This window comes from Aureococcus anophagefferens, assembly GCF_000186865.1.
Source record: "Aureococcus anophagefferens unplaced genomic scaffold AURANscaffold_12, whole genome shotgun sequence".
Lineage (NCBI taxonomy): Eukaryota > Pelagophyceae > Pelagomonadales > Pelagomonadaceae > Aureococcus > Aureococcus anophagefferens.
Window position 1 is genome coordinate 780,887 of NW_008705572.1, and position 15,459 is coordinate 796,345.

At 72.6% G+C, this 15,459-nt stretch overlaps 3 protein-coding genes across 3 annotated transcripts; 1 reads left to right on the plus strand and 2 right to left on the minus strand.

The window, feature by feature from the left end:
* Positions 1-922: 922 nt before the first annotated feature.
* On the minus strand, positions 923-2,620 carry ODC1 (hypothetical protein; the record flags this gene model as incomplete). Its single annotated transcript, XM_009039788.1, has 1 exon — positions 923-2,620. The coding sequence occupies one exon, from the start codon at positions 2,618-2,620 to the stop codon at positions 923-925; it is 1,698 nt and encodes a 565-aa protein (XP_009038036.1).
* A 422-nt stretch (positions 2,621-3,042) lies between these two features.
* Positions 3,043-3,600, minus strand: AURANDRAFT_6384 (hypothetical protein; the record flags this gene model as incomplete). The annotated part of the gene is made up of 1 exon (XM_009039569.1): positions 3,043-3,600. A coding segment is annotated over one exon (558 nt), but the record flags the coding sequence as incomplete, so codon positions are not given.
* Positions 3,601-5,171: 1,571 nt separating this feature from the next.
* AURANDRAFT_64938 (hypothetical protein) lies at positions 5,172-7,430 on the plus strand (the record flags this gene model as incomplete). The annotated part of the gene is made up of 1 exon (XM_009039648.1): positions 5,172-7,430. One exon carries the CDS (start codon positions 5,172-5,174, stop codon positions 7,428-7,430), a length of 2,259 nt encoding a protein of 752 aa, XP_009037896.1.
* Positions 7,431-15,459: the final 8,029 nt, after the last annotated feature.

The window sequence follows — 15,459 nt, forward strand, 5'->3', positions numbered from 1 at the left end:
GGCGCGTACCACCTGTCCGCGTGGTCCCAGAACGAATACGAAGACGCGGCGTCGAAGCTCGGCGCGCTCTTGGTCCCCGAGTTTTTGTGGAAGTGCACGGCGCCGGCGTAGCCGACGATGAGGTCCTGGACCTCGTCGCCGTCGACGTCGCCGAGCGTCGGCGCCGCGTTTTCCTCGCCGGTGACGCCCGCGGGCGCCCAGCCCACTACCGCGGTGAACCACGGGAGCTCCACCCCAGGGACCATGAAGCCTCGGAAGAAATACAGGGTCCCGTCCTCGACGCCGACGACGAGGTCCAGGACGTCGTCGCCGTCGAGGTCGGCCAGCGCCGGCCGGGGGTACTTGCCGTTTTTCAACACTAGAGAAAGGACTAGATCGAAGCCCTCGTACGCGTCGGCGCGTCGGAAGGACGGCTGGTAGGCGGTCCCGACGTTCTCGAACATCTGGAGCGAGCCCTGCGTGCCTTCGTCCTTCCCGACGACCATGTCGAGGTCGCCGTCTGAGTCGAGGTCGCCGAATCTGCGGGGGGGCGCGCGAACGCGTCTCCGGGGGGTCGATCGGGGGGAGGGGGACGCGGGTGCCGCACGTCGGGGCCGCGAACGTGCTCCGGCCGAGCGCGACGGCGCTGAAGGTCGTCTCGTCCTGGTTGACGTGGGTGTGGTAGTCGCCCACGCACAGATGAGCGCCGTGAAGGACGCAGAAGGCGTCTGGAGGTTTGACGTCCCAGGCCGATGCGTCGTCCGCGCGCACCCCGACCAGGCCGACGAGGAGCAGGAGCGCCCGGAGATCCATGGATCGATAGATGAAAGAATGCCTAGGAATGCGGCGAAATGTCGCGCTCCGCGTGGTTCACCGCCGCAAGCGGCGCGCCGCATACTCGCCGCGCGCGAGCCCGCAGGCCTCGGAGCCCCTATACCCGCCGTTAGTCGCAGTAGCGTATGATCTCCATGGGCGGCTTGTCGGAGTAGAGGAGGCCGAGGGCGTCGTCGTCGGCCGTGCAGCGCATGGAGTCGGAGCGGACGTACCTCGTCTCGACGCCCGCGGCCGCCGTCGCGGGGATGCCGTTGAAGTCGGCCGCGCCCGCGCTCGTGTAGGCGCCGCAGCAGGGGAAGAGGAGCCAGTCGTCGCGGCGCAGCGGCGGCGCGTTTCGGACGCGCGAGAAGACGACGTCGAGCGAGTCGCACGTCGGGCCGAAGACGGTCGTGAGCGCCGCGCCGGCGCCGCGGCCGCCGGCGTCGCCGGCGCCGTGTGCGCGCCGCGGGTCGTCGACGACGACGGCGTGGGGCAGCCAGCCGTCGTAGATGATGGCGTTGAAGGCGCCGTAGACGCCGTCGGTGATCCAGTACTGCGCCTCGGGCTCCGGCGGCGCGCCGACGTCCGCGCGCGACCGGTGCCGCTCGCCGACGACGCGGCAGCAGAGCGACGCGGCGGCCTCGGCGAAGTAGCGGCCGGGCTCGGCGATGACGTCGAGGCCCGGGAAGTCGGACGCGGGGAAGCTCAGGTCGAGCGCGGCGTTGACCGCGGCCGCGACGGTCGCGTCGCCCGACGCGGACACGGCCGCGGTCCCCGACGCGTCGAAGCCGCCGCAGAAGCCGCCGCCGATGTCGAGCACGTCGAAGGGAGCCCCGCCCGCCGCGGCGTTGGCGTCGAAGGCGCGCCGCGCGGCCGCGATCGCCGCGGCGAACGCCGCGGGCGACCGCGCGCCGCTGCCGACGTGGAACGACACGCCCGCGACGGCCACGCCCGCCGCGCGCGCCGCGGCGAGGAGGCCGGGCACCTCGTCCTCGAGGGCGCCGTACTTGGGCCCGAAGGGTAGGCGGCTCGTCGGGTCGTCGCAGCGGAGCCGGAGCACGGCCCGCGTCGCGCCGGGGAGGAGCCCCGCGAGCTTCGCGAGCTCGTCGCAGCAGTCGAAGGTCGTCCAGGGCACGCCGCTCGCCGCGAGGAAGTTCACGTCGCTCGGCCGCTTGCAGGGGTTCGCGAAGACGACGTCGCGCGGCGTCGCGCCGCACGCGAAGACGAGCCTACACTCGGCCTCGGACGCGCAGTCGAAGCCGCAGCCCTTCGCCGCGAGCGCGCGGCAGAGGCCCGCGTCGGGGAAGCACTTGACGGCGTAGTGGGGCCGCACGCGGGGCAGCGCCGCCGCCCAGGCGTCGTAGAGCCGCTCGGCCGCGCCCACGTCGACGACGTAGAACGGGCCCGCGTAGTCGCGCGGCGCCGCGGCGACGACGGACGCGCAGTAGTCCCGCAGGCCGCAGGCGCGGCCGTTGGGCACGGCGCGGGCCTCGGGCGGACCGCGCGGCGACGGCGCCGGCGGCGCCGCCGCCGCCGCGGCGCGCGACGCCGCCGCCGCCGCGGGCCGCGCCGCGCGGCTCGGCCAGTCGCCGGGCCACGCGCCGCGCGCGATGCGCGGCGCGCCGCCGCCGCCGCGCGCCGCGACCGCCGCGACCTCGGCCTCGACGCGCGCCGTCCAGCTCGCCGCGATGCAGCGCAGCCGCTCGTCGCGCGTCCGCCAGGCGTCGGCCTGCACCGTCGACAGCGACCCGGAGCGGGGCCGCGACGACCGCGGCGACTCGCGCGGCGACTCGCCGCTCCGCGAGAACTTGGACGCGACGTCGAGCATGATCTGCGACGCCATCACTAAGGTTGCGAGCTCGGAGCTACCACAGCCCAAGCCATTGCCACTTCATAAAATCATAGCCAAACTCGGCGAGGCGTGTGCGAGCCCGCCCGCGGCCGCGGACTGGAGCGCCTCGGCCGCTCGCGAGCGCGCGACGTGCCTCGCGCAAGCGTCGTGCATGGCCCGCGCACCGCCGAGGTCGCGTCGAGCCGCGTCGACGCGCGCGCGGGGGACGCCGATCGCCGCGATCGCCGCGCGACCCAAGCGCGCGACCCGCGGACGTCGCTCGGAGGAGGCGCGCCGCGCGGGAGCAAACGTAGTTACGCCGGCGGGCCCTAGTTGCATCCGCACTTCTTTTTCTTGGCGCCCTCCGCGTCGCCGCCGCCGAGGGAGATCTTCTCGCCCGCGGAGACCGTCGCCTTCTGCGCGCCCTCGGAAGCGAGCTGCTTCTTGTTCATGAGGCGGTAGATCTCCGTGAGGATGTTCTGGAAGGCGATGTCGACGCCCGACGCGTCGAGCGCCGACGTCTCGATGAAGGCGAGGTTGTGCTGCTCGGCCATGGCCATGGCCTCCTCCGTGGGCACGGCGCGCTGGGGCTTGAGGTCGCTCTTGTTGCCGACGAGCATGACGACGATGTTCGCCTCGGCGTGGTCCCTGAGCTCCTTGAGCCAGCGCTCGACGTTCTCGAACGTCGCGTGCTTGGTGAGGTCGTAGACGAGGAGCGCGCCGACGGCGCCGCGGTAGTAGGCCGACGTGATCGCGCGGTACCGCTCCTGGCCCGCCGTGTCCCAGATCTGCGCCTTGATCGTCTTCCCCTCGGCGACGATGGACTTGGTCGCGAACTCGACGCCGATCGTCGACTTGCTGTCCAGCGAGAACTCGTTGCGCGTGAACCGGCTCAGGAGGTTCGACTTGCCGACCCCGCTGTCGCCGATGAGCACGACCTTGAACAAGTAGTCGTACTCGTTGTCGTCCCCGCCCATCTCGTCGACTCAAGCGACGGGCGGCGCGGCGCGGCCAGGTGGACCACCTCGAGCAGGCTCCTCTGTTTTTTGGCGCTCGAGCGACCCCCGGCCAAGCGGGCTCCAAGCGCCCGGAGGCGTCGCCGACCGCGCCGCGGCGAGCACGTCCATCCATCGACACGAAGGATCCCTTACGCCCCCCTAGAACGACGCCTTGAACGTCCGCGCGACGGTCTCGACCGTGTCCCGCTCCTCCTTCCACTTGACCGCGGCCGCGGAGACGACGAAGATGTAGGCCGTGTCGCCGACGGCCGTCGCCGTCGCGACGGCGCGCCGGTCGATGAGGCGGCTGTTCGGCGACACGGCCGTGAACTTGATGTCGACCTCGCGCGCGCCGCCGGCGCCGTCGCGGACGCCGAGGATCTTGAACTCGTCGACCGGCGTGCCCGCGCGCTGGATCTTGCCGTCGGGCGAGAAGATGCAGGCGTAAAAGGCCTTGGAGTCGAGGGCCGCCGCGTCGGGCAGCGGCGCCGCGACGACCGTCGCGACCGTGCCCGTCTTTCCGTCGATGAGGTCGACGCTGTTCTTCAGCCTGGGCAGGAAAAGGGTGCGAAATTCTCAATTTCAAAGGCTCCGATCTCGGCCGTTTTCCACTCGTTTCGGCTGATTTTTGGACGAGCGATCATCTTTCGGAACGGTCTCGAAGCGTGGATGTTTTTTCTAGAACGCGCGAGCGCGAAACACTCACATTGAAGCGACATTGAATCACCCTTTTCCTGCCCTGTCTTCAGCGAGCTCCACAGCCGCGGGTACTCGAAGGCGATGTTGACGACCTTGCGGCTGCCGCGGGGGCCGTTGATCGTGTCCTCGTAGAGCGCGTAGTTCTTGCCCGCCTTGCCGTTGCTGATCGTCGGGCCGAGCGACACGCGGTCGACGGCGACGGCCGCGCCGCCCGCGGCCGCCGCCGGCAGCGCGCGCGCGGCGGCGGCGGTCGCGGCGGCGGCGGCGCCGCGGCGCAGCGCGACGCGACCTGCGGAGCGGCGCGCGGACGGTGCGTACGAATGCGAGCGGCGCGGCGCGCGGCGATGCAGACCTCAAGATGCAACTCGAGCTCCTCCATCGACGAAAGCCGATTCCAGCTGCAGCGCCAATGGAAAGGACGCCGCGGATCGACGCGTTGTCGTCGCCGTGTCGAGCGCATCTCCGACGAGCGCGACGCCGACGAGCGCAATAGCTAGAGCACGCAGTGCGATCATCTCGTCAGCGCAGGTGCAGGGACTCGTGTGTTCAAGATGCTCTGCAAGCACCCTGATGCGCGTTTCATGGTGCCGTCGAGCTGCCCTGATTGCTTCCGCGGCTCCCCAACTCCCTGGCTGCCAAGAGAGCAGCCCTGCGCCGCCGCCGGCCGGGCCGGACATGGGCGGCTAGGAGCGACGATGACCGAGGCCGAGCACCCGCTCTACGACGCCGGCGACGACTTCTCCGTCTACGACAAGAAGAAGGCCGCGCCGCCGGCGTCCTCCTGGAACCCGTTCTCCGGGGCCAAGGCGACGCGGCACGAAGAACCGGCGACGCCGACGTCGCCCGTGAGCATGGTGGCGAACCCCTACAACGCGCACCACGTCCAGCAGATGGCCCGCGAGCCGTCGACGTCCGCGGTGCTCGACGACTTCGGCGCGGTCTACGGAGGCGGCGGCGCCGCGGCGCCGCCGCCGCCGGCCGCGAGCGCCTGGAGCCCCTTCGCGAGCAAGCCCCGGCCACCGGCGCCGGGCGACGACGACGTCGTCATGACGTCGAACCCGAACTCGAGCCACCTCGTCGCGCGGGAGCCGTCCGCGTCCGCGCTCCTCGACGACTTCGACGCCGTCTACGAGAAGAAGCGGGCGCCGGACGAGCCCCGCTCCTGGAACCCCTTCGCCTCCGCGAAGAAGGCGCCGCCGCCGAAGCGCCGCGAGTCCCACTCCGCCGACGTCGACGACGAGCCGCTGAGCCCCGCGACGTTCGCGAACAACCCGTTCTCGCTGCGCCAGCAGGCCGCGGACGCCGGCGGCCCGGAGCTCACCGCGGACGGCGTCTACGGGTCCCGCGACCCGGCGTCGCCCGCGGCGCACATGACGGCCAACCCCTTCGGGGCGGCGCACCGGAAGAAGACCGTCGACGACGACCCGACGGACTTTGGGGACGCGTACGAGAAAGACGACGCCGCCGTCGGCGGCGAGAACCCCTTCGGCGCCGCGCACCGCAAGAAGAAGGTGAAGGACGACCCGACGGACTTCGGGGACACCTACGATAAAGACGACGGCGCGGTCGGCGGCGAGAACCCCTTCGGCGCCGCGCACCGCAAAAAAAAAGAGCAGGACGACCCGACGGACTTCGGCGGCGCCTACGCGACGGACGGCGACGTCGCGATGACGGCGAACCCCTTCGCGGCGACGCACGACCAGCGCAAGGAGAGCGCCGTGCCGCCGCGCCGCGGGACGGACTTCCACAACAGCAAGGCCGACTCCGTCGCGATGCGCCTCGGCAAGCAGCGGCACAAGGTCCGGAAGAGCACGACGCTCCAGAAGCAGGACGTCCACGTGGCGACGGCCGACGTCTACGGCGAGGGCGACGGCGGCGTCGCCGGGGCCAACCCCATGGCCAAGGACCACAGCCCCGCGGAGAAGCTGACGCTGAAGCTGATTCGCACGTCGCTCGTCGGGAGCCCCTACCATGGCAAGGACCGCAAGGAGTTCACGACGGAGCTGAACCTCGAGGACGCCTACGATAAAGACGACGGCGCGGTCGGCGGCGAGAACCCCTTCGGGGCCGCGCACCGGAAGAAGCAGGTCCGCGACGACCCGTTGGACTACGGCGACGCCTACGATAAAGACGACGCCGTCGTCGGCGGCGAGAACCCCTTCGGGGCCGCGCACCGGAAGAAGCAGGTCCGGGACGACCCGTTGGATTACGGCGACGCCTACGATAAAGACGACGGCGCCGTCGGCGGCGAGAACCCCTTCGGGGCCGCGCACCGGAAGAAGCAGGTCCGGGACGACCCGTTGGACTACGGCGACGCCTACGATACGAAGGACGACGACGGCGCCGTCGGCGGCGAGAACCCCTTCGGCGCGGCCCACCGGAAGAAGCGCGTCGAGGACGACCCGACGGACTACGGCGACGCGTACGAAGAGAAACACGCGCACCTCGGCATGGCCAACCCCATGGGGTCGCGGCCGCCGCACGAGACGGGCTACGAGTACGAGTCGTCGTTCTACGACCGCGTCTACGGGTCGCCGGACGGCGTCGGCGGCGCGAACCCCATGGGCGGCGACGACGGCGTCCTCGACACGCTGAGCGCCGTCGAGCAGGAGGAGATGGTCGCGGGGACGTCGAGCCCCTGGCACACCTTCGCCATGGTGCTGCAGCACGCGCGCGACGTGCTCGCGGAGGGCGCGGCGAAGCTCGACGCGGCCTACGCGCGCGCGAAGCCCCGCGGCGGCCGCGGCGACGCCGCGGGCCGCAAGGCGTCCTTCGAGGCGGGCTGGCGCGCGCTGACGCGCGACGTCGACCGGTCGCTGCGGGCCATGGTGAAGATGACGGACGAGAGCCACGGCAAGGACGAGATGCGGGCCCTGGGGCGGGGCGCGTCCGAGGACCTCCGCGCGTACCTCGCCGCCGAGGGCCGGTGCGTCGACGTGGGCCTCTGCAGCGTGGGCCACTTCGTGCCCCTCGCCGCCGTCGACGGGTCGTCGAACCAGGAGTCCTTCGAGGTCTTCTCCGGGCGCACGACCTCCGACCGCTTCGGCGACCGGCGGGGCAAGTGGTACCACCGCTGCGTGGAATTCAACCACTGGTTTGGGTGGTCCTGACCAAACTTCAGAATTCTCTAGCTCGATCAAATCGAAGTCGATTCGGCTGATTTTTGGACGAATCGATTGCTCTCGTCGAGTTCTCAAAGCACAGCCAAAGAGCTTGCGTCGCGACTGTCGAATACGCTCACATTGAAGTCGGGTTGAAGATTTGAATTCCACACAGGTACCACCGCTGCGCCCGCCCGTGCGCGTCGCGCGCGGCCGTCGAGGTCGGCGCGTCGGCGCTGGACAGCTTCGACCCTCACGCGCTGGACGTGGCCCGGGGCCTCGACGACTACGACATGCGCGAGCGGCTCCGCGTGATCTTCCGGTCCTACGGCATGCGCGGCGCGCTCGGCCTCGACCGCGGCGACCGGCGGCGGCTCGTCGGCGGCGGCGAGGGCGACGCGCCGGGGGCGCCGCCCGGCGCCGCCCTCGCCGCGTCGGCGACGCCCGTGCTGGGCAAGAGCGAGCTCGGCCACTCGCTGCGCCGGGGCGCCGCGCGCGTGCTGGAGTCGTTCGCGGCGACGCTCGAGAAGGCGCTCGGCACGTCGACGTCGGAGTCGCCGCTGCTGCTGGACCTGGCCTTGGACGTGCGCCTCGTGGCGTTGCGGGGCCGCGTGGCCATGCGGCGCCGGGGCTTCGACCCGTCGGACCTCGCGCACGAGGGCGAGGCGTGGTCGTCGGGGCTCGCGCCGTCGGTGACGGGCTTAGGCAACGCGCTCCTCAAGAGCGGCCGCCCCCGCGCGGCGCTCGAGGCCCACGGCGTAGCCCTCGCCGTGAAGCGCGACGACGCCGACGCGGCCCACGCGGCGCTCAAGGCCGCGCAGCGCCGGTCGTCGTCGTCGCGCGGGCTCCGCGCGCCCGCGTCGCCCGGGTCGCCCGCGCCGCCGACGACGCCGACGGGCGGTTTGGGCGCCGTCGTCAGCGCCGCGACGCCCGCGGCGGGGGGCCTGACCGTCGCGGCGCTCATCGAGCGGCGCCGCGTCGCGGATTTAGCATTACCGCCGACGCTCTTCAACCTCGGCACGGTGCACCGCGTCGTCGGCCACTTCGGCGCCGCGCGGGACTGCTACAACGACGCCCTCGCCGTCGCCGAGGCTCTCGGGGGCGACGAGGGCACGGCCGTCGCCGGGTCCGCGCTCCACGAGCGCGCGGCGACGGCCGAGGCCGCGTCGGGGCACCACGAGTCGGCCGTCCGCGCGTACACGAAGGCGCTCGACGTCCGCGCAGGCGTGCACGGGCCGGACCACCCGGACGTGGCGAACACGCTCTGGTGCCGCGGCCGCGCGAAGCACCGGAGCGGCGACGACGGCGGCGCGCTCGCCGACTTCAAGGCCGTGCTCGCGATCCGCCTCGCGACGCTCGGCCCGTCGCACCCGGCGGTGGCGACGTGCCAGACGCAGCTCGCGGTCGTCCATTTGGCCGAGGGCGAGCACCGCGAGGCCGCCGCGCTCTACGACGCCGCGCGCGCGATCCGCGAGGCGCGCTTCGGCCCGGGCCACCCGGCCTGCGGGAGCAGCGCGCTCGCGGCCGCGGAGATCCACGGCTTTTTGGGCGACCACGAGCGCGCGTCCATGCTCTACGCGGTGGCCTACCACTCCTTCTACAAGGCCGGGCCCCACTACCGCTACCGCGCGAACAAGGCCTGGCTCCGCTGCCGCTACGAGTCGCTCCTCCGCGCCGTGTCCAAGAAGCCCGTCGACGACCGCTCCTGGGAGGGCCTCGCGACGGACGCCGCGGACGGCGCCGTCGCCGTCGACCCGGACCCGAACTTCGACGAGTTCGCCGTCGAGGACGAGGGCGGCGCCGTCGAGGACGACGGCGGCGCGATCACGCCCGCGACGCCCCAGGTCGACGCCGAGGACCTCTGAGGCGTCGGTAGGACCGTCTCTTTCCGACGCCTTAGCGACGCCTAGTCCCGGAGCCCGTAGACGAGCAGGGCGACGATGACGGCCGCGTTCGCGACGATGGTCACGTAGAGCGGGCACTCGCCGCTCCGCTTCCCGAACGTCTCCGCCGCGCGCGTCTCCTGGCGCAGCCCCGCGTGCGCGTCCTCGACGTCGCTGTTGACGTCGTCGAGCAGCCCGACGTGGAGGTGCGTCTCGTCGCGCAGCTGGTACGACAGGTCGTGGACGGCCTCGACGCCCATGCGGATCTCGCTGATGGCCGAATCCTGCTTGCGCATCAGCGCCTCCTGCTCCTCGATGCGGCTCTCCGTCGCGCGCGTCGCGTGCGCCGTCGGGCTCTCGGCCCCCGGCGCGAAGCGGAGCGCGTCGAGCAGGCGCCGCCGCCGCCGCGCCTCGGCCTTGGACCTAGCACGTTTGATTGCGGTTTCATCTATTGGTACGGTCCGCGGGACGCGGCGACGGCGCAGGTCGTAGCTCCGCGGGTCCTCCTCCATGCGGCTCAGGGACTCGTGGAGCGCGCGCAGGTTCGCCTGGCGCGCCGGCGTCGACGACGTCGACTTCTTCACGCGCTCGTAGTCCTCGAGCCAGTCCTGGGCGTCCATCATCTCTTTCGATGCGCGCGCGACGATTACTAGTACGCGAGGCCCATCGATGGGCTGCTTCGTGTTGATGTCTGCTTCAACGGCTGATGCTGCCGCAACACGCTTCAACGGCTGATGCTGCCGCAACACACCGTCTCAGCTTTGGTGCGTGAGTCGGACGTGGACGCCGCGGTGAGGATGTTCGCCCGCATCGGCCGCCGCGCCGCCCGCGCCGGCGCCCTCGCGGCCTGCGCCGCCGGGTCCCGGCCTTTGCGCTGCGACGACGCGTCGCTGGGCCCCGCCCCGGCGCACAAGAAGCCGACGCCCAAAGCCCCGCCGGCGCTCGAGGCCTACAAGGAGCCCGCCGGGAGCGCCGGCGCGGGCGCCCCGGTGGCGCGGGACGCGGCGCCGGACCTGCTGCAGCTCGTCGAGGCGCGGGACGTCGAGGGCCTCGCCGCGCTCGTCGGCTCGGAGAATTTTGACGCCTCGGCGCTCGACGCGCGGAACGCGGACGGCCTGACGCCGCTGCTCGTCGCCGCGCGCATGCGGGACCCCAAGGCCGCGGAGTTGCTGCGCGTGCTCATCGCCCGGGGCGCGGACCTCGACGCGCCGGACAAGCTCGGCCGGTCCGCGCTCCACTTGGCCGCGCTCGCGGGCAACGCCGCGGCGGCGCGCGCGCTCTTGACCGCGGGCGCGGACGTCGCGCGCGCGGACGCGCGGCGCGGCGCGACGGCGGCCCACTACGCGTCGGCCTTCGCGCGCGTCGACACGATCCGCCTGCTCTGCGCGGCGGCGCCGGACCAGATCCGCGACGCGCGCGACTCGCTCGGCCGGTCGCCGCTCCACTGGTCCGCGCTGTCCGCGCACCGCGACTGGGCGAGCCCGGGCTCCTTCGACGTCGTCTCGGCCCTCGTCGACGCCGGGTCCTCCGTGCGGGCCCGCGACAAGACGGGCGCGACGCCCGCGCACTCGGCCGCGCGGCTCGGAGCCGACGCGTTCCTCGACCACCTCGTCCGCTGCGACACGCGCGCGGCGGACGCCAAGCCGACGAACCACGCGCGGCCCCTGCTCCACGAGTGCGACAACCGCGGCGTCTCGCCCCTCGACATCATGGTCGCGCGCTACCGCGTCTCGCGCGTCAAGGCCAAGTTCCTCCTCGACGCGCCCTTCGACCTCCCCAGCTTCGGCCTCGCGATCTCCTTCCCCAAGTTCTGGGAGACCGGCGCGCCCCCGAAGGCGTGAGAGTTGGCTCTCCACGTTGTTTGCACATACGCCCCCTCGTAATTTTCCATCGGCCAAGTTACCAGTGTACCGCCCTTCGAAGCCGCGGCGCCGACGCGAGCACGTTCCGCGCCGCGAGGGCCGCGTAGTCCTTCGGCAGTTTCGTCGCGCCGCGCAGGGACGCTTTCTTCGTCGGAGATGGGCGCCGCGGGTCCGCGACGAACGGTTCGCGCGCGACGACGGGCTTCGCGGCGGCGACGGCGGGTTCGGCGCCGGCGACGCCGGGTCGCGCGCCGCCGCGCGCCGCCTCGGCGGCCAGGTCCTTCGCGGACGTGTCGACGACGCGCGCGTCCACCTCCCACTCGAGCTCCGCGAGCGCGAGGACCGCCTGTCCCGCGGTGTCCTCCAACTTGTTCTCGACGAACTCGCGCGCCTCCTCGAACTTCTCCTCGAGCACGTGCTCGTCGCGGCGGAGCTCCTGGAACGCGTCCGATAAACGGTGCTCCTGTTTGTGGAGCGAATGCTGGAGGTGTTCCCGCATTTCGGAATGAATCTCTTGATGGATGACCGTCGACGCGGTGATCAAGAACCAGGCGACGAACATCAGTGCGATGATGACTTTGGTGTGGCGTTCCATCGTCGATTTCGTTGGAGGGGCGAGTTATCGTTGTGGAGAAATTGTGCGGGGTCGACTTCACCTACGCGCGTCGCGACCCATTGAGGCGACACTGAGGTAAAATCGCACTTGGCGAAGCTCCGCAGCCGGAGACGCCTCCGGAGGCTCTCAGGCTCGAAGGCTCAGACCTCCTCCGTCGCCACGTGCGTGCGTGCGCCATGAGGCGATCGCCTCGCCCGAGCACTACACGCGACGAACGGCGTCAGCGGCGCGCCGAGGCCGCGGAGCGCCGCGCGCGCGGCCCGGGCGTCGCCGACGCCGAAGCGGGCGCCGAGGGCGACGAGCGCCCGCGCCCAGTGCGCCGCGGCGCAGCGCGGGCAGAGCACGGCGTCGAAGAGGCCGCCTGTGCCGAAACCAACCACTGGTTTGGGGGGTCCCCACCAAACTTGAGAATTCTCTAGCTCGGTCAAATCGAAGTCGATTCGGCTGATTTTTGGACGGATCGATCGCTCTCGTCGAGTTCTCGAAGCCCAGCCGAAGAGCTTGTGTCAAAACATTCGAATACGCTCACATTGAAGTCGGGTTGAAGATTTGGTTTCGGCACAGGAGGCCGCGCGCGCCGCGCGCGAGGAACTGCGCGGCCGCGTCGTTCTGGACGAGCAGGTCCGCGACCTTGGCCGCGGTGCGCACGTCGACGGCGAGGTGCGTGCGCCCGTTGGCGAGGGCCGCGTGGAACCAGGACCGGCAGTCCGCGTCCCAGCGCAGCACGGCCGCGCCCGCGGCGAAGAGCGCCGCGTCGTCGTCGTCGGGGCCTGCGCCGAAAGCGGCGGTTTCTCCGATTTCGAGTGGTCTCTCCTCTCGCACAGGCTTCGGAAACTCGGTGTTCTCTCTCCGCTCCTCAAAGGCGTCCGTCGCGTCGAAGTCTGAGTTCCGCGCGGGCCGAGGCAGCCGCCCGCGTCCGGCAGCGCGAGCAGGTACTTGGCGCCGAGGTGGGCGAGGGCGGGCACGGGCACGGGCCGCGCCTACGGACCGCGACGATGACCCGTAACGTCCAAGATTCGCGACGCGGGGCCGCGCCGTGCCCGACCTCTTCGCGACGACGCGGCGGAGGTGCCGCGCGTAGGCCGACGCGTCGTCGCGCGCGCGCCGGAGGCACGCCTCCTCGCGGGCGGCCCTGGCCTTGCGCGTCATGCGCGCGTCGAAGAGCGCCGGGTGCGCGAGGGTCAGGGCGACGGCGGAGAGGCGCGCCCACGTGCCGTCGTCGTCGCAGTTGAACTTCGGGTCGAGCTTGCCCCGCCAGAAGAGGCGCCCCGACCGCGCGTCCCACTCGGACCCCGGGGGCGCCGCGGCGAAGGCGGCCGCGTCGAGGTCGCCTGCGGCGCGCGTTTGTCGCCGTCCCCCCGGGCGCGCGGGACGCGGGCGCACGCGCCGCGGCTCGCGTTGCGCAGGGCCAGGACGCGCCGGGGCCAGCCCGTCTTGACGACGTCGACGAGGCTCGGCGCGCCGCGCCGCCGCGGGAGGGGCGGCGCCTGCCCGAGCCCGAGCGTGAGCGTCCGCGGGCCGCCGCGGCCCGGCGGCGGCCGCGTCGCGGGATCGCCGGGGATCGTCGCCGGCCCGGGCACCAAAATGCCCCGGCGGTCGTCGGCCTTGGCGTGGGCGAGCACGGGCACGCGGTCCAGGGCCTCGGGCACCGTCGACGCGCGGAGCGGCTCGCCGGCGATCACGAAGCACGCGGCGTCCGGGAACGCGACGTCGCGCGAGAAGGGCGCCTCGAGGAGCGCCGAGAGGAACTCGAGGGAGCGGAGCAGCGACGGCGGCGGCACGACGCCGCAGGGCGCGTCCTTGCCAAAGTTGGACGCGTCGACCTCGAGCGCCCGCCCGAAGACGCAGGCGAGGATCGCGCCGCAGTCGCCGTAGCTCTCGGCCATGGCGCGCACGGCCCGGCGCGCGTCGCGGAGGAACGTCGGCGCGTCGCTCGGCGGGTAGGCCCCGACCTGGGCCTCGAGCGCGGCGGCGAGGGCGTCGCGCGCCGCGGCCGCGGCCGCGGCGCGGTCGTCCGGGAAGCGCGCGGTGCCCTCGAAGCGGCCGACGAGGTCGTAGGCGGGCCAGAGCAGGTCCCGGTCGCCCTCCGCGGGCCGCCGCGCGACGCCGGCGCTCCGGGACCCGAAGCCCGTGGCGTTGCGGGACCGGCGCCGCGGCCGGAACCGGCGGTCGTCGCCCGCGGACGTCGCCTCGTAGACGGCCCCGAGCTCCGGCAGGCCCGCGAGGCATTTCGGCGCGGCGAAGGGCAGCCACTCGACGCGGTCCCGCTCGAAGGTCAGGCCCCAGGGCTTGTTCGCGCCGCTCCAGTGCAGCGCGCCCGCGTCGCCGCGGTCCCAGCACGTGTGGCCCCGCTGGCAGTTCCAGCGGTTGTCGAGGTGCTGGAACCGGTCCCGCACGGCGAGGACGAGGGGCGGGTTCGAGCCGAGCTTGTAGAGCGGCAGGTCCGAGTTCCAGCGCATCCAGAACTCGACGGCGCGCGTGAGCTCGAGCGCGCGCCAGCGGCCGAGGTGGACGACGAGCACGCCCGCGTTGAAGGGGTCGAGCTGCGCGTCCGGGTCCGTGATCTTCTGGGACTTGAGGAGCATGGTCACCTCCGGCGACCGGCAGTTGATGAAGCTGCCGCACATGGCCTTGTAGCGCCGCGACACCGCCGCGACCGCGAAGTTCCGCGGCGTCGACGACGTCAGCGACGTGTCGAAGAGGTGGGCGACGTCCTTGCGCACGATCGTGTCCGCGTCCAGGTACACGACCTTGTCGACGCCCGGCGGCAGCAGGTCCGCGAGGTAGAAGCGCGCGAAGTTCGGGCCCGCGGCCAAATTGCCCTTCCGCGCGTTCTCCGGCGCGCGGATCGTCAGGTTCGCCGCGGAGCTCCGGCCCGCGAAGGCGGCGACGTCGAAGCCGTAGACGCGGACGCGCACGGCGCCGAGGGCGCAGGCCAGCGCCGCGCGCGCCGCGGCGGCCGTCGGCGGGTCGACGACCGCGTGGATCGCGAGGCGCTCCGGCCGGCGCGCCGACGCGGCGCACGACGACGCGCAGGCGACGACGCCGAGCGACTGGACGCGGTCGCCGGCGATGACGACGTGGACGTCGCCGGTCGTGTCGTCCGGCGCCGCGCCCTTGAAGCCGCCGACGTCGAGCTCGGGCCGCGGGCCGACGCAGCCGACGTCGTCGGCCGCGGCGCACGCGCGGCCCGCGGCGGCGACGGCCGCGCCGCAGCAGGCGGCGTCGCCGGCGCAGGCGGCGTCGCAGCGGCCGCAGCGCGCCGGGCAGCACGTCGCGGCGTCGCCGACGGCGCCGCGCGCGTTCCCGCGGCAGAACGCGAACGTGCCGTCGTCGGCCTCGCGGGGGAAGACGCAGCCCGCGTCGCCGGCGCCGCGGCAGGCGCGGCCGGCCTTGTAGATCTGCGCCGGGCAGCAGCGCGCCTGCCGCAGCTGGCACTGCACCTCGTCGCAGCCGCCGCAGAACTTGGGGCAGCACACCTAAACGATCGAGTCACGGCGAGACGCGCCGCGATGGACGCCGCCGCGCGACGGATTTATCGTTCAGCGACGACAGGAGGCCCGTGCGGCAGAACTCGACCGCCGGCGTTGCCACGTGGAATAGGGCCGCGAGGACAAACCATCGCATCATGGCGCCATAATCAACTTTGTACATGCACTCATTAAATTTTGGTTGAA